We start from the raw sequence: 27,008 nt of genomic DNA, 5'->3' as shown, positions 1-27,008 counted from the left end.
CTAAAAAGCATGTTTGTCTACAGATGGCGCTGTATTTAAAACAACATGTTTTTACCTGTCACAGGTGACATATATATATAATATGGGTACATAAAAACACAGGCGTTTTCAAATGCAACATTGTGTCAAAATTTCAAAGCAATCGGTGAAGAACTTTTGGAGATTAAAATTTTGAACAAACAAACATCTACAATTTTATTTCTATAGATTTTATTGTAGGTAAAAATGTTTATAACAGTTCTTATAAATATTGTAAACAAAAAAAAACAAACAAAGTAAAAAACGAGTCCAACTTAGCTAACGTTAAGTTAGATCAACAGTGTCATCAAGCTCCATTTCCTTTTCTGCTTTATTTTTCAACAGTTTACTATTCAGCATTTTGATGAACGGCGAGTCATCTTCACTGGATTGAAAGGCGGGAATGTTGCTTGTCTTAGTAGAACTAGTACTGGGCTGAGGATTGGCTACTGTAGCAGCCGTAACAACAGTAGTAGAAGATGTGCCAGGAAGTGAACTTTTCTTCCTTTTCCCTTCCTTGGGCACTGCAGCTGTTGTATTTTCTTCTGCTAGCTTTGTAATGTGTGCTTTCTAAAATAAAATTTTAAATCTCGGGTTAGATTTTAACCATCCTAAGACATTAATATTTGGCTAACTTATTTAGCGCCATTTTCGTGAAAAATCACCTCAAGGGTGCTAATTGTAAGCAAAAAGAATTTACTTCAATTTTGGATGAGGTATTCGATAACCTGATAAGTAAAATGGTTGCTTAGCAGTCAAACAGATGGAGTTTTATTCCAACAATAGATGAAAAAAAAATTTCAAATCTTGGTCTATACAATAACATTTTATTCATATTATACCAAGGATAATTAACAATTAACAAATCGCTCCAGTGTTTCATTACCAGTTTTTTGTCAAAATTGTCTACACAGTGTCAGATTGGATTTACAGTAAAAACAATATTATTATTATTATTGTCGCAGGAAACAGCAACTAGCTAGATTCTTACTTAATTTTATTTAAAAATAATAAATCATGTCAATTTATCTGGAAACCAATATTCTATTACATTATTCCACTTATTTAGGATTATTTTGTTTAATTCTAAAAAGTATTTTGACTCATATGCCTACAGTGGGATTCTTGTAGAACGATGCAAATATTGCCACCCTTATTTTTTAGGGAATCTGACAAGAGTTTTAAAATAAGAGAAGAAGGAAAATATGTCCTGTCTCATGCGTATCTAATATATTCATAGTTTTGTGAAAGTGTAAAACATTTGATAACAGAACAGCAATATTACCAGAGATGTGCAAAATGGGTACCCAAAACCATTTGAAATGCAAAATGGAAATGGGTCAAAACTTTTCCATTTGAAAATGCAAAATGCAAAATGGTTTTTAGAAAAGCATTTCAAATGCAAAATGCAAAATACCTATTTTCAAAATGCATTGAAAATGCAAAATGATTTCTCAGATCAAACCATTAAAATAATTATAGAATTTTTATTTATTTTTCGGAATAACTTTATTGAGTAAAACCTCAAATTATAATATTTAAATATTGAAGACAATATTAGTGATTTCTAAACGAAAATCTGAAACAGAAAAATCAGAAAAGGAAAGGTCACATCTGGGACTCGAACCCAGGACCCTTGTCTTTCCGGGACAATGCTCTACCAACTGCGCTAATGGGACCCTATTCCCCTCGGTCACTTTTAACTGTATCATACTTCGAATAAGAACCACTAACATTGTCTTCATTTTTTCACCGCACATTTTTTATTGGCAACTATCTTTATGTATGATCGCAAGATTCAACCCGAACTAAATGCAATCCAGACAGCGTCTTTTAGATAAACCTATCTTTTTTATTTATAATGTGCGACATCTGTTGACTTTTCTGCAAGTCCAGAATGAATATTTATTTTTCGGAATAACTTTATTGAGTAAAACCTCAAATTATAATATTTAAATATTGAAGACAATATTAGTGATTTCTAAACGAAAATCTGAAACAGAAAAATCAGAAAAGGAAACGGTCACATCTGGGACTCGAACCCAGGATCCTTGTCTTTCCGGGACAATGCTCTACCAACTGCGCTAATGGGACCCTATTCCCCTCGGTCACTTTTAACTGTATCATACTTCGAATAAGAACCACTAACATTGTCTTCATTTTTTCACCGCACATTTTTTATTGGCAACTATCTTTATGTATGATCGCAAGATTCAACCCGAACTAAATGCAATCCAGACAGCGTCTTTTAGATAAACCTATCTTTTTTATTTTTAATGTGCGACATCTGTTGACTTTTCTGTAAGTCCAGAATGAATATTTATTTTTCGGAATAACTTTATTGAGTAAAACCTCAAATTATAATATTTAAATATTGAAGACAATATTAGTGATTTCTAAACGAAAATTTGAAACAGAAAAATCAGAAAAGGAAACGGTCACATGTTTTACTCAATAAAGTTATTCCGAAAAATAAATATTCATTCTGGACTTGCAGAAAAGTCAACAGATGTCGCACATTAAAAATAAAAAAGATAGGTTTATCTAAAAGACGCTGTCTGGATTGCATTTAGTTCGGGTTGAATCTTGCGATCATACATAAAGATAGTTGCCAATAAAAAATGTGCGGTGAAAAAATGAAGACAATGTTAGTGGTTCTTATTCGAAGTATGATACAGTTAAAAGTGACCGAGGGGAATAGGGTCCCATTAGCGCAGTTGGTAGAGCATTGTCCCGGAAAGACAAGGGTCCTGGGTTCGAGTCCCAGATGTGACCGTTTCCTTTTCTGATTTTTCTGTTTCAGATTTTCGTTTAGAAATCACTAATATTGTCTTCAATATTTAAATATTATAATTTGAGGTTTTACTCAATAAAGTTATTCCGAAAAATAAATATTCATTCTGGACTTGCAGAAAAGTCAACAGATGTCGCACATTAAAAATAAAAAAGATAGGTTTATCTAAAAGACGCTGTCTGGATTGCATTTAGTTCGGGTTGAATCTTGCGATCATACATAAAGATAGTTGCCAATAAAAAATGTGCGGTGAAAAAATGAAGACAACGTTAGTGGTTCTTATTCGAAGTATGATACAGTTAAAAGTGACCGAGGGGAATAGGGTCCCATTAGCGCAGTTGGTAGAGCATTGTCCCGGAAAGACAAGGGTCCTGGGTTCGAGTCCCAGATGTGACCGTTTCCTTTTCTGATTTTTCTGTTTCAGATTTTCGTTTAGAAATCACTAATATTGTCTTCAATATTTAAATAGAATTTTTAAACTATTATGTCATTTAATAATGGACATCAATGTAGAATAAATATATTACATGATGGTAAATCCAAAAACACCACGACTACAGATTATGAATCCACAAAAAAATTGCGCGGGACTAATGTTGCCAACGTAAAAACATAGAGACTGCTATCTAACATTTAATATTACAGCGTCACACAGTGGGCTGAAAATCACCTTTCATAGACATAGAGACTTGAATTTTCAAGGGTATTTTTTTGGCTAGAAATGGATTCTACTGATCATTATTATGCTTTAAAATTTCGTACGAAGCAATTGCGTGTACAAATGAAGGAGTTATAATTTTTTTAAGAAAAAATTGTATGGAACTGACATTAAAAATGAGGCTATCTCTGAAATCATAAGGTTGGCCATTATATCCTCACACACAGATATATGTACTACTATTTATTTGTATTTTTTGACATATTTCGTATTGTGGCGCAACTTGTGATTTTTTTTTTTTAAATCCTCAAAGTTGAAAAAAAAACTTTTTATGTTGATGATTCATTTTAATGCTTAAATTACTCATATGTAAAGCATTTAAGAATTAAAATGAATCATCAACATTAAAAAGTGTTTTTTTTCAATTTTGAGGATTGAAAAAATAAAAAATCGCAAGTTGCGCCACAATACGAAGTATGTCAAAAAATACAAATAAATAGTAGTATATCTGTGTGTAAGGATATAATGGCCAACCTTATGATTCCAGAGATAATCTCATTTTTAATGTCAGTGCCATACAATTTTTTCTTAAAAAAATGATAACTCCTTCATTTGTACATGCAATTGCTTCATACGAAATTTTATAACATAGTAATGATCAGCAGAATCCACTTCTAGCCGAAAAAAATACCCTTGAAAATTCAAGTCTCTATGTCTATGAAAGGTGATTTTCAGCCCACTGTGCGTCATGGCCCCATGTTCAGTATTTGAATCAGTATTTTTTGTAATGGTATCACTCAATTGCCAGGGCTTCTACCAGGGAGCAACTTGACAAATGTTAATTATCTCTCATAGTGAGGTTGAGGACCGACTGATATTTGGGGCTTATTTTTATTTTTTTATTTTTATTTTTGTTTATTGCAGAAACAAACAGTACATAATTACATAGATGACAATAGTTACAAAGTTATAAAAGTTAGTATAATAATTGGTACCAATGACATGTCGCTGACATATATACATAGGAGGTATATTATACATTTACGGTTAAGTTACATTTTTAAGTTAAGTTAATTAGTGTGCTTATGAAAAAAAGATGAATGGAGATAGTAGGAAGAATGTTGAAATAAGCATTTAAAATGGAAAATGCATCGAGAAAAGCATTTAAAATGCAAAATGCAAAATGGTTTTTAGAAAAGCATTTAAAATGCAAAATGGAAAATACCCATTTTGCATTTTGCATTTCCATTTGAAATGGATTTATTTGAAATAAAGCACATCTCTGAATATTACCAAATACCCTAGAATACGTCTAATTCCAGTACAATATTGGCAGTATTTACTAGAATTGGATGGCAACTCTAACCACTGCAGATGCTAGTGCAGCATGGCATAATCATGCATAAAATCCATTAAAATGTATGAGAGTAAACAAAGCCTCGCAACTCGTGCCACTAGGAGGCGCTGGTGTAATACACTTCTGTCAGAATGTATGGGAAATGTCAGAAGTTTGAGGTATTACAACTATTCTACAGAATTTGATATTACCAATGACGGGTTTCTTCTAACCAGTAGTTTGACATCGTCTGCATTTATGGTACTCCTTTTTGCGTGTCTGAAAATTTAAACACAGTATAGAAATAAAAAAACAAAAAATAAACTACTTCAGTTGGTATACTACCAAAGTTTTCATATTTTTTATGAAAGTATTATCTTCACAAATCAGTGGATACTTACTTTGCAAAACATTCTAAATCCGCTCCCATAACTTGCATTTTTTTCCACACTAGTTCTGCTATCAGTTCCATTGCATGAACCTGTATTTCCAACCCTACGCAGTGCGTTGTTTCTTGGCAAATAGACCGAACATCTTTGTGCACTGTCATTCGGTTTTTCTTCAAGCAAAAACAAAAATTAGCAATGTATTAGATATATCTATTATGATCGCATAAAAATTATAGGAAGGCATAGCTTAGATGAATTAAAAGTCTCAATAGGCATAGTGGGGTTGTAAGGATATGATTTAGGAAGGTTTACGCTACTTTATCTCGACATTCGTAATAGAAAGGCGACCAAAACTATTACAAAATAAAGGTAAGTTATGAAATTAAAAGTTTAAGGTTTACTAAAGATGTCCGCGTATTCTTCATTGCTGAATTCAAAAAGAAAGAAAAATTGAGGAGAGAGGTTATAAATTCCATTTCATTTTTGGTTTTCAAGATAATGTTGATTCTAAATACAAACCTACATTAACCTCACTTGAATCATGTTAGGTACCTAATTTATAAATACATAATTAGTGCTTACTTGTTCTGCAGTTAAATTATCAAACATATTTACTCAGTTCTTCGAATTTTTACAAATTCAGGCTTCCCGCATATTTTCTGAACTGTCAAATATCTCGCTTGCCAATAGGAGTGTTGCCACAAATCAAACAGTGTGGCTATATAATATGATTAAAATTGAAATAATTATTTATCCTCAGATACGTAGGTACTGAAGGCGTGAAACGGCTCTTTGAAAGAACTTTTATTTGATTTTCGATCTGTGGGGAATGGTTTATTTATGTTATGCATTGTCGTCAGTGACATCAGCAGTTCCTAGTGTTCAAAATAAATAGTACAAGATGTTTTTTTTACATTTACTGAGACTCCCAGTTTAAATGTAGTGATACTGGATAAATAATGAACCTTCCAAAAAATGCTTTACAGCATAACTGAGGAGGACGTCATTTCAAAATTGATTTATTTCACCTAAACGGTGTGGCCAATATGTGTTTTCTGTACATCATTATTAATAGAAGCGCTGTGGATCATGATATATATTTGTCATAAATATTTAAAATAAATAACAGACTCAATTTTTTTAAATATTTTATTTATGTATGAAATTAATACAAGTAAATGTTTAAGTAGGTATACTATGTTTACGATATGACCACCCAAGAAAAAAAATTGTCACAAAAGTTGAAATATAGATGTAGGTTAGGTTGGTAGGTACCTACCTAAATAAATAAGTAAATTATTTACAGCAATTTTATACAACGGTGTCTGTTATTTTTACATGGCACAAAAACATTACTCTATTGTTGTGCTAAAAGAAACAAAACTGTGCACAAAAATCATTATTTAATGTAGGGGAAAAAGCTCATCCCAAATCAGGAATCGCTCACAATACAAACAATTTTCAATTGTTACATTATAGCCAATATCAAAGTAGTGCGGTTTAGACCTGGTATATCTTGGCCATATGGGATTATCTTGAGCAGTAGCAGGTGTTGGATTTCTGAAACATAAATATTGAAAAGGCTATAAACTCAGATTTTAAGTTTCAAAAATTGTTTTAAAATGTTTTTTATACCCATAACAAAGCAATGTTAATTTTGAAGGTAGGTGCTTACCCATATTTAGCAAAATCTGTCCATAACTTAGTCAAGCGAAGAATGATTTTATATTCTGGATCTGTTTTTTCGATTTTAGGGAAAATCCTGTCTAAATTAAATAAATAGATCAGCTCATCATGATGGACCGCACCTAAATCACGGATAAATGAATAAAAAATAAGTTAATTTTTTAAATTATCCTCATGGAGAGAAAATGGAACAAGCCAAGCAACCTTGAAAGAATTTTAGATTAGATTTTACCATTTACCAAGTGTATCATTTTTGTCTGAAAGATAGAAGTGACTGTATCTTCCCTTGTAACTGAATCTGTAGTAATACATTGGAATATCTGTGTATTCCGCTATCAGATTTGCATATCTGTGCACCTCAAAGCCGATAACTCTATCTGCGTAGAGCTCTCTCAAACCTTTGATAGATCTCTCGTCGTTTTCCAAATCTTTTGATTCTAAGTAATACTCTTTCAGTTTCCTACTGACTTCTTTTGATTTATCAGTACCCCTCTCGTACAAGAAACTAATTGGGGCAATTTTTTCCCATTCTTGGTTCATTCTGTTCATCAATGTTTCATTTCTTATTACAGCTAAAAGTAATTCAAAATTATAGGACACAAGTATTGTAATCTTTGTAATAAACTAACTAGTATAAGTAATATTATTTCACAGATAATTCAAAATACCGACAAACTGTTATAATGCAGTATTCTCTCACTATATAGTATCCACCACCCCAAAAAACTGGCTACTATTTTGAGAATGTATTCAAGCAAAAACGTGACAGAACGAAAATGAACAGACATGCTAGGAACATTTGCTAGAAAACACAGAGGAGTTATCGAAATGACCTATAACAACAGTAATGAACCCTGATGACTGGTAAAATAGTCAGATCTAGCAAGCTATATATCTAACCAAACCCGTCGGTTTGCAAAGCTTGGCGCTCGAGTATAGACTCGAGGCGGTCTACTGAATTTGATATATACTAAAGAGCTTGATTTTCCGCTTTCTACTGGTAAAAATAACAGCAGATATAGCTGTATATAGAAAATATAGTTTGTAACGTCAAAGAATGTGCAAGTTTGGATTGCCAGGGTAGTGCCCGATTATTGTTTAGTTGAGAGTTTTTTTCGGGTGGCTGCCCTGCAATCGGTTGGACGAGCGAGCAAAAATAACGCGGGTAGGTAGATTGGGGAACAATACGAGGGACGACGATTCGGCGGTGCGCGTGGGGTTTGGCGAAAAAGAAGTGATATGGAAAATAATGAAAAAGATCGCGCGGATACCTTGAACTTATCCTTCGGAGACTTTCCGTTAAATTTACAAAACATAAAACCAACGTTTCGACTCCTGTGTGAGATCGGCCTGTGCTTGTTCGATTGTTGTGGCTTGAAGAGATGAAAATATACAATCGGTTGTTTGAAATAAAACATGGTTTTATTTGTGAGTGGTATTGAGGGGTAATTCCTTGGAGACTGCACTGGATTGCCAAGTATGCTGTTGAGGTGATGCAAAGATGAAACATCATTGTCCCTTTAAACGTTCAATGGATGCTGAATGATTGAGGATGGCCTCGCGCACTATTTCGCACTCTATCCCACGAATCTCTACCCGGCGCAATCTGCTCACCGCTGGCGGACTCTCCAAACACCTTCAAACATGATCAAGGTTCTTCAATGCTTATATACATTATGTCTCCTTGCCTTAGCCCCATAATAGCCCTGGTGATTGACAAGGGTCCATGCTCATCAGACGGGACATCAGACGGGACATCAGACGTGACAAGTTGTAGGACAATCGAGCGGCAGATTACTGAGAGAATACTGTAATATGTATGTGGATGAACTTAAAAAAAAGATATGGTAAGGTACTTCTTTGTAAATTATTTTCAGTAATACATAGAGAACTTCTTACTATAGGCAGGACCGGCAAATTCATATTCCGTCATACCAATGATGAGAGGAACGTTGGCAACCTTTCCTTGTTTTATAAGATTAGCAGGATCATCTGTTAGAAATCTTTCTTGGCCACAATCCGGCTCTACAACAGGGGTCCAAATTAGAATAGGATCAAATACAAATTCCTGAAAAAAAACATACAATTTGAAACATAGGCAGGTACTTATTTAATAATATAAAATTAATTACAACAATAATGATACTAAAGAAATTAATAACTACCGACCTATATCAGTATTATCAAATATCTCAAAAATTTTTGAAAAGGTAGCAAAAAAGCAACTGCTAAAATTTATTGAAACTAATAATTTATTGAGTGACCAACAATTTGGATTTCGCGAAAAAATAAGCACACAGGACGCAATCATAGATTTAACAACAAAAATACATCAAGCACTAGACAAAGGCAAAAAATCTCTTGCAATATTCATAGACCTAAAGAAAGCCTTCGACAGCATAAGTCACAAAAAATTACTCTACAAGCTTAACAAAATAGGAATTATAGATAATGCCAAAATGTGGATAGAAAGTTTCCTGAACTCTAGAAGTCAATATGTAAAAATAAATAACACTCTCAGTGAACCGAACACAAGTGACTTTGGAATACCACAAGGCACCATATTGGGCCCTCTTCTATTCATATTATATGTTAATAATATCTTTAAATTACCATTAACAGGAAAACTCATTTCATATGCAGATGATACTGCAATTATATTTCAAGCGAATTCATTGAATGAACTTGAAATAATTGCTAACAATGATATCAATACGTTAAAAGAATGGTTTGATAAAAACTTATTAACATTAAATATTGAAAAAACATATTATATAATTTTTAGTATAAACAAAATAAACCCTTTTATTACATTAAATATTAAAATACATTAAAAAAAATGCATATCAAAAAAATGTACTTGCCAAAATAATGACTGTTTATCCATAGGAAATAAAAATGAAATTAAATATTTAGGTGTAATAATAGTCAACTTAAGTGGAAAACTCACATAAACAATATCATAAATAGATTAAGAAAACTCATTTACATATTTATTAGTCTAAGAAATATACTTAACTTAAAAATTCTTAAAAATATTTACTACGCTCTAGCCCATTCAATAATACAGTATGGTATCGTTGCGTGGGGGGGAGCTTACAAATCATCACTTTTACCGCTGGAAATCACTCAAAGGCTGTTAATAAAAATTTTAATAAAAAAACCATCAGACTACCCAACCTTACAACTTTTCCAAGATTTTCAAGTCCCATCACTAAAAAATACATAGGTATACGAAAAATACGCTACTTTAAATCCACAAAGATCTGTATAAGAAGTCACACCATGCCATGGTTCGTGTCGAGAGCAATAGGCAAAATACAATGGGTCGCTTATGGACTCCATTAATGCATACCAGTTTTGCACAACACTATTACACGTACACTGGAGGGTATGGTTTAATAAATTAACGACTGAGATGAGATTAGAACCGGATTTTAATAAATTTAAAAATAAAATTAACTTCACTACAATAAATAATTTAACGAATTAGAATGACGATGATATCTCACTAAATTATTTTATAAATTATTGTATAAAAAAACTAAAATCTCTTCACTTTATATGTTTTTATGATTATTTTTTTCTTCTATTTACATATGTATGTTAAGTTTTTATTATTTTCCCTTTACACACGAGTTTTAGACTCTTGTAAAGGTTGTGATGAAAGGCTTTAAATCACAGTGAAGAAAAAAAACAGATAAACCATAGCTGCAAGAAAATATGCAAATTATTTATGAAAACGGACATGCTAACTACATCTGGCGGAGAAAGAATTGATCCAGCTTGCTTGCAGTAGACACCTGTAATAGTTGAAATTAAATCAAGGTTCCGGGACGAAAGCAGAGAGGTCGTAAAATCGTCTAGGACGACTGGTACTTCCCCTTTCCTAGGCCTAAAAATAAATATTGAATTTTGTCAACCAATAGATCTGAACAAAGAGCTATAAAATTTTGAGTAACCAATCAGTGAACGGAGAGGCGTACACCAAATACAGACAAAGGAATGAACTGTGGATCGGGCAATAAAAAAGATAATTAACGACATTTCGATTCTCACAGAAATTAGAGGTGAACGCACTTTAGGGTCAACATCGACTTTCAAGGTGACAAACTCGTGGGAATGTTTACAATAACTGAGACATTTATGGGGTATCGAACCATTGAAATCGGGTGCTTGGAAGTTTTACAAGTTGTAAAGCGCACACACAAAAATGCAATGAAAAAAAATTATAAACGTGATAGTATAAAAAAGGACGGGAAAAGCGAAGGAAAGTTACTGGCAGAATTTTCAACTGTAGTACAATTATTTATGATAGAAGGAGGGTGTCATGTTCGATAAAAATCGTACTAAAGAGAGGAGTGAGTGTTGGAAACAATGGAAATTAATCGTTATCAATTTAAGATGAAACGGACATATTGGTGAATCAATTTTGAATGAAAAATCTCGCAAAAAAAATACACATTTTAGAAAAGTGCGGCGATCGAATGGAAGGATAATACAGAGATTTTAGCTGTTACAAAGGTCCTAGGAAAATGAAAATTGAGTATCAGAAGAAGACAGTAAAACTAAACATATAGCGATAGATTAGATTCAGGAAAAGTAGACATTTTACATAATTATTAGGTTAGATATATATTAGAGTTACCCAATATTACGGAGGGATCGAAACAAGATAAAAGGTTGGCGGTCTCATGTATATTTTGAAGGATAAACAATCAAAATTTGAACATGATTTTTATTTACGTTAAGGTAATAAACGATTGGAGAGACGATTAACTTTAACGTGGACCTTATGGAAGTATTTAGATTAGGCAAAAGAGATTAAAATTAATAGGTTTAAAATTAAACTAAATTTACGAGTCTAGTACCAAAATTTTAAACGTAAACAGATGTCAATGCATATGTTTTATGTGAATCCTGGTATGAGAAAGATAGAAAATTGGGCGGAGATTGAATAAAACAATAAAAATGACAGATATCCCAGAGTCTAATTAGGTATATCTCCCATAGAAGTGTGGAAAATTATATATTAATTAATAATAAATGAAGTATGAAATTTCCCAGGAGACCACACACATCGGGAAAAGTGAAGAAAAGATAAAAGGAAGGGTAAAGAACGGAGATAGGAAATGATCCATGTGGAGAAAAGCGATACAATTCGAATTTATCCGTGAAATAAATAAATACGACTTGGAAAATAATTAATTATAGAGTTATGAGAAATAACATAAGAAAAAAAGAAGAAATTGTGCAAGAAAACGTCGCGGATAAAAGAAAATCCAAGAAGATAAGGAAAAATTCAAATCTGCGGCATTAAGAGAGAAAGTACTGGTGAAAATGGAAAAGCCCATATAAGGGACAATAAAATTGAGTAGAATTTAGACGAATCGAAATTCAAAAATGCGTAGTAAAGATTTCAGCATGGATTTAAACAATTTCGCACGAGATGCATAAAATTGAGATCTATATATATGTTATTGAGGATGGACCTATCGCGAATTGAGAAAAAAAAGGAACACAAAATCATGAGATTTTAACTACATTTTTGTATGAACAGAGGACAAAGGGAGCTTGGGCGATTAACGCAGACTTACCCGATTCGGACCCTATCGACTTAGATTTGTGAGATGGAAACTGACCACCGCCTAGAGCCGGAAAGCAGAACATCTTATGGAAGCACAATCGATATTGATGGGAGGGGTGTTCGGATTTACGAGTTGATAGGAGATAGAATTAAGCATCAAGAGAAATTCAGATACGTCTTTTGGAACCTGAGAGGGGTATAAAAGATGGAACACATCAGTCAGGAGACGGTCGCGCCGAGGATTCGAAAAGTTGTTACGTGGCAGTACTACGTCTTTGGTAGGATTAACAGTGAAAAATCTTTAAGTGTTAAATTTTAAATAAGCCCTGGACTTAGGAAAATTTTGTGAAAAATACAAGTGCTAGAGTCAGTGAAATTTAATAAGTCAGTTAAATTAAATCAAACAATAAAACAAATACAGTTTAAACTCAGTGCTTTAAAAGTAAAGTGTGAAGTGCTTAAAAGTGTTAAAAGTGGATAGTGCAAAAAGTGTTAAAAGTGAATTATTAAAATTTAAAAATAATTATTTCATTCAAAGTGAAAACATTAGAATTTAGTGGAGAGTTTTATCGTTAATCTAGAGTGAACGGGTTCGCGGATTGATATTTAAAAATAGATTATAATTTAACGTCAATTTGGTTAAAAAATAATAATAATAGTAATAAATATTTACGTCTTAGTTTAAAATAAACACAATCTAGACAGTTCGAAAAGAAATAACAACAAATGCTCAAACCTTTGTTCTAAAAGTAACAGTTCGGAAAAGAAATTAATTTATTAAGAATAAAGATAATTAAAAGTCTGCGCAATTCGGAAAAAATTTTCTTATCAATTTATATAAAAAGAAATTTAGAATTAATAAATTGTTCAATTAAAATCCATCGTGCGTATAGCGACAGTGTTAAAAGTGTTTGTCGTTCTAACCGGAATTTTAATCATCAGTCTATCATTTCGAAAAAGAATTTGAAACAGCTATCATTCAAAAGCCTAAACTAGAAAGGTGTTTTATTAAATCAACGGGTTTTCTGGATTAGGATTTCGTTCGGAAGAAAAATTAAATATCAGCTAATTTATACGATTCAAGCGAGAATAAAATATTAAATAGGAATAAATAGTCGAAAAGATTTATTTTGAAATTAGTTGAAAAATACAATTAATTAGGTAGGATTTCTTCATCAAGGTTGTTGTGTACTACCCGACCGGAAATACCTTGACGTGGGTGAGTTTTCCTTTTATAAATAATTTTCAGGTCCCAGGAGACACAGAAGGGCTGTGAAGTGGAAGTATATCAATTGAATATTAAATTAAAACAACAAAACAAAGAATTACACATTAATATATGTATATTGTATATTTGTATATATATTTATCTATATAAAAGTAAAGTAAAATATTGTATATAAAGAATATATATATGAGTAATGTAATTATATATATGTATTTTATTTATTAATCGAAGCATCGAAATGGTAGCGATTTTAATACCTACCCGAGGACATACCTATATTATTGAAAAAGAAAATATGTATTTATTAATATTCCAGACTATGTAGAATCATATATTTTATATTTATTTATTAATATATGTACTCTTAGTTAACATATTTTGATAATCGAGATATGTGTACTTATATATGTATATTTATTCTTCATTTAACCTAGTAAATTTACTAAATTCGGAAAATGAAAAATAGTTTAACTTCAATAAAGGATTTAAAAATATTTTAATTAATAGTGCACAATAAAAGTAAAGAGGCACAAATGACTTCTAACCACTGGAACGATTTCGGTCGAAAAATCGACCACTTTTATTTTTCTGCGATTGATATCGGTCCAAAAATGGACCGATTTTTCTACCATTCGTAAAATATTTATTGTAATTATTTAAAACGTTTCCATGGCCAGCTACTTGTTTTATCGAATAGCTGATAATATATTCTCTTTGTCTATGAACTTATCCGTTGTCTTTGAAGTGTTATTTAACGAGTTTTCGCGGTTTTTTTATGGCGTCCTGTCAAAAACAAAATTATAAATTTTCAACATTCACGAAATTTTGGACTCTTCCTAAAATGCCGTAAGTAATTAATTTATTGGGTTTTTAACGCATAATTATATATCTGTGTAATCATGATTGACTTATCTATCTTTGAAATGCGTTTTTAATTCGTTTGTTTGTATTATATTGTTTTGGTTGAAGTTTTTGTGTAAGATTACGTCAACTGAAGACGTCATCTGTTTTTGATTTACAATAATGTCTTAAATACTGCACTCGCGCATTTGAAATATAGATATTCCATCACAGTGATTCAAAACAAAGAGATATATATAAGTTTTATTTGAATTGGTTCATTATTAATACAGATATTTGCTAACCAATTATTTTAAGTCATATGTCAAAAAGTTGACTCTTTTTCACATGTAAAATGGTGTAAAGCCTTCGTCACACAATAAAAATTTAGTAATTTAGTTGTATAATTAATTAATTTGTTTACTTTTACCAAATTTGTGCAGAAACAGCTGTCGTCCAGGGAAAGGGATCACTCCACAACCCAATAATTATTTTCAAATTTTATATTAGTGCAATATTAAACAAAATTTAAACATTTAAGTACTTACATTAAGTGTTTTCAATTTAAAATTTATAGAGCGGTGCTGACTGCAAGAGGAGGCAGAGGAAAAGGGAGACGTGGGGTACGAGCTGGTGCCGGACTACCTGCACGTGGACGTCAACGCAGAGCTGCAATTGCAGCCTCGTCTGGAGTGTTAGTATTTTTTAATGTTTTTTTATGAAAGTACTTTGCTGTGGCCGTTGAACTCATCATATATTTGTATTTATTTAAACAGCGACCCTGCTTTGCTACTGGTGCGAGAGGATCGCGTCAAGGCCCTAAAGGCTGTTAGGGCCCTGCCTGCTTCCATCCGGCTAGAGCTGGAAAGCCGAAAATTCAAGAAGCAGGCGGCGCGCATTTTGCTCCCTACCGCACCTCCAAGAAAAACTAAACAAAAGTAAGTAATCGTATTTAGATGCTTGGTACAATATTATTGTTTTTTCCTGACAGCGTTCCACTCTTACAGTGAGAGTTGGTAAGTTACTTTTAAATCAATATTACATACAACTGTAATATTGATTTAAAAGGATATTAGGGCTTAATAAATAAATCAATTATTGGTTCCATCAATTATTTTCCCCTCATCCATTTTTTTTCGATACCTTTGCGTTTAGATATAAAATTATCACTATGATTTTATTTGCCATTCTACGGTCATACAAAGGTTTGATATATATATACAAATTTATCATCATTTTACATATTCCGATATACCCTATGTAGATTGACCTTAAGGTAGCTGTCAGTAGTGATTTTTCGTCAAATATTGGTGAATTTCATCAACTTTCAAAGTATCCCCCTGAAATATTGGCAATGTTTATATCTATGATGTATATCTCATTTTAAGCCTTATTTCCTCGTTTTGCACGTTATATAAAAACATGGTTACAAATCTCCAGTTCTAATTTACAATTATTTAAAAAGTAGCACCATGATTTTGACATCGTGAAATAGGCTCTCTGTATAATTCATCAAATGAATAAAATAAAGCCAACACGGCGACTATGCTTATTAATAATTGTAGACAGTTAATGTATCTTCCTAACGTAATACCAGTTTTTGTGGTAAATTTATTATATAGTATAATACAGTGATTTCAATTTTGACACGTCACGCACTCAAATTTTAAAAAATTATTTTCTAACCAAACTTTTGAAGAGAGCATAACGTACAAAAAATTATTTTCCCATTATATTCTTGCATCTGTGGTTATCAAACAGGCCATAGAGAACATAAAAACGTAGAAAATATTCTATAAAGATATTTAAAACTGCCACTGGCGGCAATTTCAAATCACAAAAACGCTAATTTCGCGCATTCATAAAGTTTAAGATTTTTTAATAATTTATCTATCAATTCTAAAAATATAGAATAATTATAAAAATATAGGTGAATTCATTGGCTGTATAGCACTACAATCAGTTTTATGTCTCCGTATTAAAATTCGGAGGTTTGATTTTTTTAATGTTGGCGGAAAATATTCAAATTCGTCGCCAAAAAACCGCGAGCAATCGGAGAAAAAAGTTTTTTGACGCGCGATCGTTCGAGTGGAAGGAATTTTAAAATAAACAAATCTCACATTTAGGTTAGTGTGTCAGGAGATGTTTATATTATTTGTTTACAAATAAAGAGCTCACTGGAGAATTGGGTCAACCGCATAGTTTGGAAACGACCTTGGCCATAATTAGTTAGTCACAAAGGATTTTATTAATTATCCGAAATAGCTGGAAGATGCGTGTTCTCAAATACTTATCAAGCACAAACGACAATTGAAAAATCACGGGTTAGCCAGATTTATGTCGAAATATTACATAAAACATTTAAATATCATTGATTAGATAGTCGCATAGATTTTTATTAATTACCCGAAACAGCTGGAAGATGCGTGCTCTCAAATACCTATCATTCACAATCGACAATTGAAAAATCACGGGTTAGTAGGATTATATCGAATAATTGTACGAAACATTTGAATATTATTGATTGGGTGCTCATACAGAACCCCATCAGTTGCCTGAGACATTTGAGAGTCGAGTACTCTCTAATGTGGCAATCAACTACTTGAAACAATTGGAAAATCACGGGATAGGATGAACAAAATTAATGTTGAAACCTGGAGGTAAAATTTAAAACAAATACAGTTCATCAAACAGGAGGCAGTGGTCGCTCCTACAACAAAACCATTAACCAAACCAAATAGAGATGACGATTCTCTTAAATAAAAACGTCAAAACCAAACAAAAAGCCTGGAGTTCGATAGCTCTCCAAAACAAACTATCAAATAATATCTTATTCTACTAGTATTTATTAGTATAACCTTATTCTTACGTATATATTCGGTTACCAATCGTAGAGTTTCGCAGAACTCTTCGTGCGAGATCCGAGCTCGGAATGCGAGGTAGATAGCCTCGTATTGCGAGTTATAAACCTTTCCCAAACTGTATGTATACATATATTTATTCGTATGTACTGTTTACTGGAGAATGCGGACCTGCATACAGCTTGCATTTTAGGTCTTATAGACCACTCTCGCATTTTCTTTTAAACGTGGAATGAGGATTCACGACCCGTAAGTCCACACCAACCGTGAGTATATGATTGTATATAGGACGAAACCGGTTCGCCCTAAGTAAATTGTAGTCCAAGGAGGGGTCGGAATTTGGGGGTATCGGGACTCGAGGGGAAACTTGAAGGCAGTACATGATGACGTGGAAGGCTCTTTGGGACGCGATAACTTAGGTATCAATCAAAGAGCCGTGTCAAAGGATTGTGCGAATTTCTTGTTGACTCAAGATCATCTCGTTTACTTGCAGGAGGATTTGGAGCCAAATTATGCCAGCAAATGGGCTATTCCGAGTTCGTCAAATATGCAATTAACTAATTACATTAACCTACTAAATCAATATTTACATGTACCTTTTAGCAGCAGAATCAAAAAGGAGTGGCGCCAAACAGACCCAAGAGTTTACCAAAATCAAATTTACTAACGATTAACCATTTGAGTTATATTTAATTACTTGTCCAAATAAACATGTATAATATCTTTTATCAGCGTTTAACTACGACTTTGTTAGGGTGCAGGGAATCAGAATAATTACAATAGGAAAGTTAGCTCATCCAGAGAATTCATTTAAGTCTAGGTTTGCAATGGAAAGACCAATAAAATTGTGAAACTCAACACCTCGATCAGAACCAAGGGGGTTACCACAATAATGAAGGTAATTAAAATCCTATATCATAAATCAAAAAAATTACACAACGTTTGATGGAATTTAATTACAATATAAATACGGAAATATTTGCGTTCAAGTTCGTAAATAACGTATTAATTAGTTGAGTACATATGTCTATGAAGATATATAGTACAAGAGAGCTTTAAGTAGCTTTCTGTAGATATCAAAGAAAAGGGTCCAATTTTCATGGAGGCTTATGTGTTGTAGGGGAGGAATTTTCCATCCCTGCGAACACATATGCAAAGCCTTAGAGAAAAAAAAATTAAATATCGGTCATAGCCAAGAAAGAAGAAAATTTTATATTGTTTTAAACAAATAAAAATAAAAGAAAATGGTGAAAAGGCGAAAACATTACAAGGTAAACATGTTAATTTTTATTGAAATATGTTCTTACTATGTAAATTTAAACATTATACTGTATTTTATAAAATAAATAAAAATATTTAAAAAAAAAAAAAAAAATGAATGACGTTGCCAGTAAATAGGTTCATAGCTGATATTGTGATGAAGCCCTTTATTTAAAGAGAAGCAACATTGTACCTACCTAATCAGTGTCTCACCAGTACAGGTGTGTCAATAACAAATCGTTTATGAACATATTTGTATTTACCTTTTACCCATTCTTATTTGTTATTTACTTGCATATTTAGCTTACATATTATTATAATAGATTAATATTAATATTACTTACATTTTCCTTTTGTTACTATTTTTGTTATTATTATGTATTTAAACATCCATGTATATAAATTTTTGGGCACCATGCCTGTTTTATGTACTTAAATAAAAATAAATAAAATTGCTAATTTTGTAAGGAGTTGAAATTTGTATTCATTAATTACTGTTACTGTACATTAGGTACTGTAAGAAGTATGAAGTAATAAAATTATTGTCAACGATGAACAATTTATAAACAAATTATTATTTCCCCAACCGCTGCACTTTTAGACACTGTTTATGGAAATTACTCTTCATTTGAACAATTACTACAAGATACAACTATTTGCAGGCACAAAATAGGTTATCAAGTTCTTAGTTTGAGTTTATTAAGTAATTTATGCAAATTTATGTTGAAACGAATCTTTCGTAAATGTCAAATCCATTCAAAATAAATCCAAAATGGCAGCAAGGGAATCGTTTTATGAGGGAAATTTTTAATTTTGATTGAATAAGAATGGAATTTTAATGCATGTTGTATAATAGTTGCCCAACATAAATTGTTGTTTCTTGTAGTAATTAAGATGAAATGAAGTGTAATTTCCATAATCTGTGCCTATAAAAGTGCTTCAGTTATGTATATATTTACCAAATATTCAAAATATGCCAGTGAGAGTAAATAATAATTCCTTAAAAATACATAATAAAAAATTAATTACTTTACTAAAAAACTGTGTTTCTTACTTGTGAAAAATATTATATTACGTACTTATTTTATTCTATGGAAATGGAATTTTAAAATATTTATATTATAATGCGTACTCACAAAAAATTGCGTGTAAGTATTTGATATTGCAGTAGCATTCTTCGTCATCAGACACTGTAAAATTTCTTTTGAGGTATCAGACGGACAATCTACAAGTTTTGCTTGTTTTTTTGCCAAATTCAATTGATCTGAGGGAACTTTCCATTGTGCTGTTGGTGTGGCACTCATTGCAATAGCTCGATGAAATAAGCCTGTTGTAAAACAAATGTTAGCACAAAAGTTATTAAAAAGGATTAATTCCCTGCATATACCTACCAAAACAATACACAATCAGTTTTTATTTGAATGAAACTTTAAAAAAAATTGTTATCATATTATTATTATTTTATTATAACAACCTTTCGACATTGGCGATAACATATGCAAAGTTACACTCATAGAACCGGCGCTGTATCCAATAATCGTAACTTTATCTGGGTCTCCTCCAAATGATGCTATGTTCTGTTTTACCCATTTGAGTGCAATAACTTGGTCTTTCAAGCCATTATTGCCTGGTGCCCAAGCATCTCCCGTACTTAGAAAACCTAAAAAGAGCAGAGATTAGAAATGCTACTCAGGTTTAAGGTAACCTGACATACCTTATTATACTTTAACCCCTAGCGCATCAAAATAATATTTCTTTACATTAGTTTCGTATTCTCCTTTCAACCCATTAGTCACTTGACCCTTTCTTTTCTTTTGTCGGGGGTTTCTCGCTAGTAAACTTGTGGAATTGAACATTATTTATTAGTTAGGGAAAAACATACATATCTAGCTTGCAATTGAACAAATGTATTGATAGTAAATTTTATGCGGAAAGTAAAGCCCACAGCAAATCATATCACTATAAAGAGACAATAATAATTTACCTAGTGAAGCCAATCTGTAGTTAATGGTAACCAAAACAACATCATAATCAAGAAGTCTTTGAGGGCCTGAAAATATAGTTTGGCCCGAAAGACCATAGAATCCACCGGGATGAATATTTTTTTTTTTTTTTTTTTTATTATTGATACATTTTTTTTACAATATTTTATATTTCAATTTAGTAATGTTGGCCTCACTGGGTTGTTTACCCGTGCTGAGGCCCCCATGTTATAATTTAAGAATTTATACATTTAAAAAAAATAAAAGAAAAGAAAAACAACATTAAAATAAAGATAAATTTAAAATAAAAAATAAAGATTAAAAATTAAAATATAATTATAACACTAAAAGAAAAATATCAAAAGAGAATGTAAATCGGCATTTATAATGATATATGTGTTTGTGTGTGTTGTGTGTTTTATATTTTTTTTTGTGTTGCGTGTATATGTTTTATTCTTTTATGTTATAGTATTTTGGTAATAATGTCTTTTTGTTCTTTAATCCATTTTTTTATTTTGTGTTTGAATTTATTTTTATTTTCCTCAATTTTTGTTTCAAGTGGAAGACTGTTGAATGCTTTAATAGCGTGGTATTTATGGTGTCTTTGTCCAAAGGTAGTGTTTACCGTCGGAGTTTTTATGTTTTCTTTGTACGCTTGTCTGACCGGTCTATTAGTGATATTTTGTGTTTGTTGGGGTTTGTTTTTTTGGTCGAAAATGTAGTTTAGTAGTGTTTTAACATATAATTGGCGTATATCAAGTACGTCACAGCTTTTAAATATTTGGTCTGTGTCGGTTAGTTTATGTTTTTTGAGTATTACCTTTAATATCGTTTTCTGTGCAATTTCTATTTGAGCGATAGCTGCGTTTGTCGCTCCTCCCCAAGCAATTATTCCATATTCTATTATTGATTGGCATAGTGCATAATATATTGTTTTCAATTGTTTTATTTTATATATGTTTCTTATGTTTAGGAAAATGTGTATTGTTCTGAGGAGTCTATTTGTGATTTGTTTGATGTGATGTGTCCATCTAAGATTATGGTCAATTAGGATTCCTAGATACTTTATTTGTTCTGTTTTTTCTAGAGGGGGGCAATCGCAGATGTTGGTGTTTATGCATTCGTGTATTTTTATGGTGTTTGTATTGTTTTTTGGCTGTCCTGTGTTAGTTATGCTGTACGTTGTGAATTTTGTTTTCGATATGTTTAGTGTGAGTGTATTTGAGTCCAACCATTTTTTCACTTGCGTGATTCCTAGATTCGCTATGTTATAAACCTTATTCCAATCCTTAGATTTAAATAATAAAACTGTGTCGTCTGCGTAACTAATTATTTCTCCATCTATTTCCATGCTGCAAAGTTCATTTATGTAAATTATGAAAAGAACGGGCCCTAGTATGCTTCCTTGTGGAACTCCGTGTGTAATCGGCAGTGGTTTGCTAGTATAGTTATTAATTTTGACTTGTTGTGTTCTGTCGCTCATGTAGCTTTTTAATAGTTGTAGTTCTTTGTCTTTGATACCCATATTTTCTAATTTTTTAAAAAGTGTTTTGTGGGATATTGAATCAAAGGCTTTAGCCAAATCTAAATATATCGCTATGCATTTAAACCCTTGATCTAAGTTGCTATGTATATAATCTATTGTACTTGCTAAAGCTTCTTTTGTGCTTCTTTTTTCTCTAAATCCATATTGTTTGTCCGAGATTAATTTGTTTTCTTCCAGGTATTTTATTATTTGGTTTTTTAATAGTCTTTCGAAAATCTTTGATAGAGAGTTTAACAAAGTAATTGGTCTATAGTTAGTTATTTCCATTTTATCTCCGGATTTATACATAGGGATTACCAGTCCTTTTTTAAGAGTATTAGGAAAGCAGGCATGTGTTATGCTAAGGTTGATTAGGTGTGTTATAGGTTTTAATATTTCATTTTTTATTATTTTAATGCAATCCGTTGTTATCTCATCTAATCCAGGAGCAATCTGGTTTTTTAATGTATTTATTATTTTGTTAATTTCCATTTCCGAACTTGTTTTTAATATAAATCTGTGTTGTGTTGGTTGGGTATCGATGTTTGATCTGTTTGTTTGTGTTAGTGTGTTTGTGCTGTGTTTTTTACGATTCGCTAAAACTTTCCCTATAGTTGCAAAAAAGTTATTTGCGTGGTTTGCCATCATTTCTATATTTGTTTTGGCATCTATTTTTTTGGAGTTAATATTTAGATGTTCGATAGTATTTTTTTGTTTGTATTTTTGTGTGTATGTAATTTCCTTTAATATTTTCCATATTTCCTTTGGGTAATTGTTTGCTTTTTTAAGTTTTTCTTTGTAGTACATCTCCTTAGCTACTCTAATAATTTTCGTGCATATGTTTCTATATCTTTTATAGTAATTAAGTTGTTCCATGTCATACGGTGTTTGTTTAGTTTGTTTGTGAATTTTGTCTCGTTTACGAATACAGTTTAATATTCCTTGTGTTATCCATAGTTTAATTTTTTTTGCTTTGTGTGTAAGTTTTATATGTTTTACTGTAGTGTAATTATTTATTTCTTGCGTTAGCGTATTTGTAAATGTATTCCAGGCTTCCTCGACATTATCTATTTGGTATAATGTATTCCAGTTTATTTTTTGGAGTTTTTCTTTTAAGTTTGAGTAGTCAATTATTTTTTTTGTAAATATTTTATGTTATTTCGAAGTAGTGTTTTCGGTGTCTATTGCTATCATATTCATGTAGTGATCAGTGATTGTGCTTTCAAGTACTACTGTTTTGGTTTTTAGTTTTGTCTTGATCATTATATGGTCTATGCAGCTTTTAGTGTTTTGTGTGACCCGTGTTGGGACCTTTATTATTGGCTCCAGTCCGTGTTGTGCTAGTATTGCTAGGTATTCTATGTTTTGTGGGTGTCCGTTTTGTAGAATGTTTATATTAAGATCTCCTATGATGATGATATTTTTGTATTTGTTGAGATCATTTAATGTATTGTTAAGATCAGTTAAGAAATTTGTGATGTTGTTTTTGGATGGAGATCTGTACATAGCTAGGATACATGTTTCTTTTCTATATGTAATTTGTATGCAGTTGGAGTCGATTATGTTTATTTCTTGAATGGTTGTGTTATTTTTATCACTGACGTATATAACTATACCATCATTTTGGTTTTTGTGTATTTTTGTATGGTGTGTATTATAGTTTTTGATTGTTTTTGGTATGTAGTTGTCATTCAACCAGCATTCTGTCAGTACAATGACATCAAAATTATTTTCAAGCTGTTGGAGGTATATAAAAAATTCATCAAAATTTTTATTGATCGATCTAATGTTTTGGTGTAATATATTGATTCTATGTTTTTCTTTTGTGAATTTGGTCCAGAGGTTAATATCATTTGTACTTTCACAGTAGTGTTGATTGTCCGAATCTATATATTCCATGTAATCTGCCATGTTGGTGTGTATTTGTGTAAGTATGTGATGTGAGGTTGTGTTAGATGTAAAGTCGTGTTTATGTCAGTTTATTAGATATATCGTTTAGGTGTTTTATTTCCATAACCTTTGAGTCTTTGGATTTTCTGACGAGAATTTTTCCTGATTTTACCCAAACATATTTGTAGTCTTTTTCTTGGGCTCTTTTTCTGGTGTTCCAGTGCAGATTTTTGTAATATTGGGTTAATGCCGCATTAAGATAAACATATTTGGCTCCTTCTCCGTTGAATTTTTTTATCGGGTCACTGTGTTTGGATGCTAACATGGTTTGTGCTTTTGTGGTATCCTTAAAATTAATTGTTATTTTTGTTTGATCATTTGTTTTGTTTGTTGTGACTTTGTATGTATCCTCTGGGGACATCGTAACGCCTGCGAGTTCAGCGATCCGTGTAACAGCGTGGACTGGGGATATGTTGTCCTGTAATTTTAGGCCGTTTATCTCTATGGAGTTCAGCAGGGCTGCTTGTTCTATATCCGCCAGGTGGATTTCTACCGTAGATAATCTGATTTCTTTATCCGCTAGTTCCTCCTTGATTTTGTTGACGGTGTTTGGAATGTCCATGATTTGTTGAAGTTTTTGTAAAATGTCATCATATTTGTCATTGATGAAGTTCGTGAAGTTTTTTATTTCTTGCAGCTCTGTTTCAATTTTATTGAGCATTACTGTCTTCATTTCCTCGAATTTCGTATTGATGAATTCAAATATTGATTCACTGTCTATATTAATCATAGATTGATGTGTCGCCGACGGTGAGTCCATAGTGCTAGTTTGTGGTGAAGATGTGGTTTTCTTCGCGCTGGAGAATTTACTGCGAGATTTAGACATGTTGTGTTGTCCTTTTTTTTTTTAGGATTGCTCCTGTTGGTGGGCAAAAACAATGGCACTCTCTAGCGCCTAAAGGTAGGCAAAATCAATTACACCGGTTATGTATTTTGAGGGTTGCGCCTGTTGGTAGGCAAACACACTGGCACACTCTCTAGCGCCTATAGGCAGGCAAAACCAGTTACACAGGTTGTGTTTTGGTTTGAATCCGTGATGGTAGCTGATTGTGAAGCTGTTTTTAAAATCCAAGTGAGAGTTTTATATTCTGGGTTGAGTATTATTTATTAATATTTATTATTAATATGTATTAAAAAAAAGGTTTTGTTTTAAAGTCGTTCGCCGGTCTGGGATTTGAACTTGGATCGACAGAATAGCGCGGTGCTGACGTTTTAGACCACTGAGCTATGGAGCCTTGGGCGAGAGTTGTGGGATACGTTTAAATATACTTGTGTAAAGTTCATTTAGTACTTGTTTATATTTTGTTTATGTTCTTGGGTAAAAACATGTATTTATTGTTGCACTTATAACGTTTTTAGCACTTTTTTATTTTGTTATTTCACTTTTTATCTTCACCGAAAAACTGTGAATTATTTACTACTGTTCTCTTTGTTTTGTATAGCTTCTTGTCGAAATACAGTCTATATGATTTTAATTTTTAATGAGATTAAACTGTGCAATCTAGTAGGAAGTTTATTGTTTTAATTTCAAAACACTATTTTGATACTTTCGGGTGTTACAGTTCAGGATCTAAGATCACGCGATGATAGTGCGCGAAAAACTACACTGTATTTCATAAACTGAAGTGATCCACTTAACTTTTTACTACACTTTTGATTAGATTAATGTTGGAGCATTTAAATAGTCGTCTGACGTTTATGATTCCATAAACGATACACAAGAACTGGACTTCTGTTTTCAGGGTGTGATGTCAAATTCCCTGTGAAGACATTTAGTGTCAGACAATCCTCCGACATTGATTCCAATCCCCAATCGTTTTGGGGACATGCCGGACCTTCTCGAGTAGCGTCAATTGTTTCTTTGGAATATTCTACCATCTGAGGGGGCTGGAATAGATTGAAATGTAAAATTACTTAGTGTCTGCAAAAATATGGAATCTGGTTCGAAGCCTCGAAGGATGGAACAGTAGGGCAATGGTTTAAGGCAGAGCTTCCCAACCATTTTGGGCCTACTTTACAAGTATATTTTTCTTCAGCACCTCCCCTTAAAATTTTACTAGGCCCAAGGACTAGGCTTACTAGCACTGCTTCAAAATTTTACTAGGACAAACAATGCTGCTGATTCTTATCGTTCGGAAAGACAGATTGCAAAGAAAATGGTCACACAATCGTTTGGAATTTTATGAATTGGAAACATTTAAATTGTAAAAAAATTGCATATAAAGTAAGTGCACAAGGTATGCCTATCGCCAACCAAATCATATAAAATCGCCCCCCAAATTCGGTAATTCAAATAATTTTTTTTTTAAATACTGAGCATGGAGTGAAGCCGTAACAGTTATTTTTGTGTGAAAGCTGAGCAATAAATTAACTGTCCCGTTTCAAATTCTGGGAAAAAATAATTCACATTTGAGCTAGGTTAGGTAACGGAATATTGTACTCAAACGGATACAGGGGAAGCATCTGCCATTCTTCTTCCTCCATCGTTCGAATTCATCTACATACTTTCAAATGTCGATATATCAATAACTGTTCAGAATCAAAACAATTTTCCAATTGAAAGCCAAAATATACAGCCAGACTTTTTTCAGCTCAGCTCTGAATTTTTAACATGAAAATATCAAAAAACATTTTACCTGGAATCGCAAATTCCCAACTGGTGGTTTAGCATATGGAATTCCTCGGAAAGAAAATATTTCTCTCCCATTACTGGATACCAGGGTGCTACCGGCCACATTACCGAGAGGTGTTGAAACAATGTGTGCATTATTTGCATCTGTTAAAACTAAACACAGGCATAATTCAGAGAAAAGTATTTTCAGCACTGCACTGTATCTAAACATGTTTACTTGTTCAAGGAAAAGTTATCAATGAAACTAAACAGTCACCTTGAT

General features: G+C 32.2%; 2 protein-coding genes across 2 annotated transcripts; both read right to left on the bottom strand.

The window, feature by feature from the left end:
* Positions 1-211: 211 nt before the first annotated feature.
* Positions 212-6,417, bottom strand: LOC149420245 (centromere protein S-like). The gene is made up of 4 exons (XM_089636548.1): positions 5,778-6,417; positions 5,208-5,365; positions 5,019-5,085; positions 212-588 (listed from the first exon to the last, which is right to left on the bottom strand). The coding sequence occupies exons 1-4, from the start codon at positions 5,802-5,804 to the stop codon at positions 304-306; spliced, it is 537 nt and encodes a 178-aa protein (XP_089492674.1). The 5' UTR covers positions 5,805-6,417; the 3' UTR covers positions 212-303.
* Positions 6,418-6,572: 155 nt separating this feature from the next.
* Positions 6,573-27,008, bottom strand: LOC149420244 (juvenile hormone esterase-like). The gene is made up of 9 exons (XM_089636547.1): positions 26,751-27,008; positions 25,830-26,001; positions 20,642-20,758; positions 20,132-20,317; positions 19,794-19,984; positions 8,781-8,949; positions 7,121-7,453; positions 6,871-7,003; positions 6,573-6,755 (listed from the first exon to the last, which is right to left on the bottom strand). Exons 1-9 carry the CDS (start codon positions 26,955-26,957, stop codon positions 6,599-6,601), a joined length of 1,665 nt encoding a protein of 554 aa, XP_089492673.1. The 5' UTR covers positions 26,958-27,008; the 3' UTR covers positions 6,573-6,598.

Source organism: Hesperophylax consimilis, chromosome 10, assembly GCF_061612785.1.
Source record: "Hesperophylax consimilis isolate HC1 chromosome 10, BYU_Hcon_1.0, whole genome shotgun sequence".
Lineage (NCBI taxonomy): Eukaryota > Metazoa > Arthropoda > Insecta > Trichoptera > Limnephilidae > Hesperophylax > Hesperophylax consimilis.
This window is presented reverse-complemented; position numbering and strand designations above follow the sequence as displayed.

Coding starts and splice junctions, on each gene's coding strand:
- LOC149420244 (XM_089636547.1), bottom strand. CDS start 26,957: ATGTTTAGATACAGTGCAGTGCTGAAAATACTTTTCTCTGAATTATGC. Junction 20,759..25,829: donor CAGAAGTCCAGTTCTTGTGT/ATCGTTTATGGA, acceptor AAAAAAAAAAAA/ATATTCATCCCGGTGGATTC. Junction 19,985..20,131: donor GTTATCGCCAATGTCGAAAG/GTTGTTATAATA, acceptor GTTTTACAACAG/GCTTATTTCATCGAGCTATT.
- LOC149420245 (XM_089636548.1), bottom strand. CDS start 5,804: ATGTTTGATAATTTAACTGCAGAACAA. Junction 5,086..5,207: donor GATTTAGAATGTTTTGCAAA/GTAAGTATCCAC, acceptor TTAAATTTTCAG/ACACGCAAAAAGGAGTACCA. Junction 589..5,018: donor TTAGAAGAAACCCGTCATTG/GTAATATCAAAT, acceptor ATTTTATTTTAG/AAAGCACACATTACAAAGCT.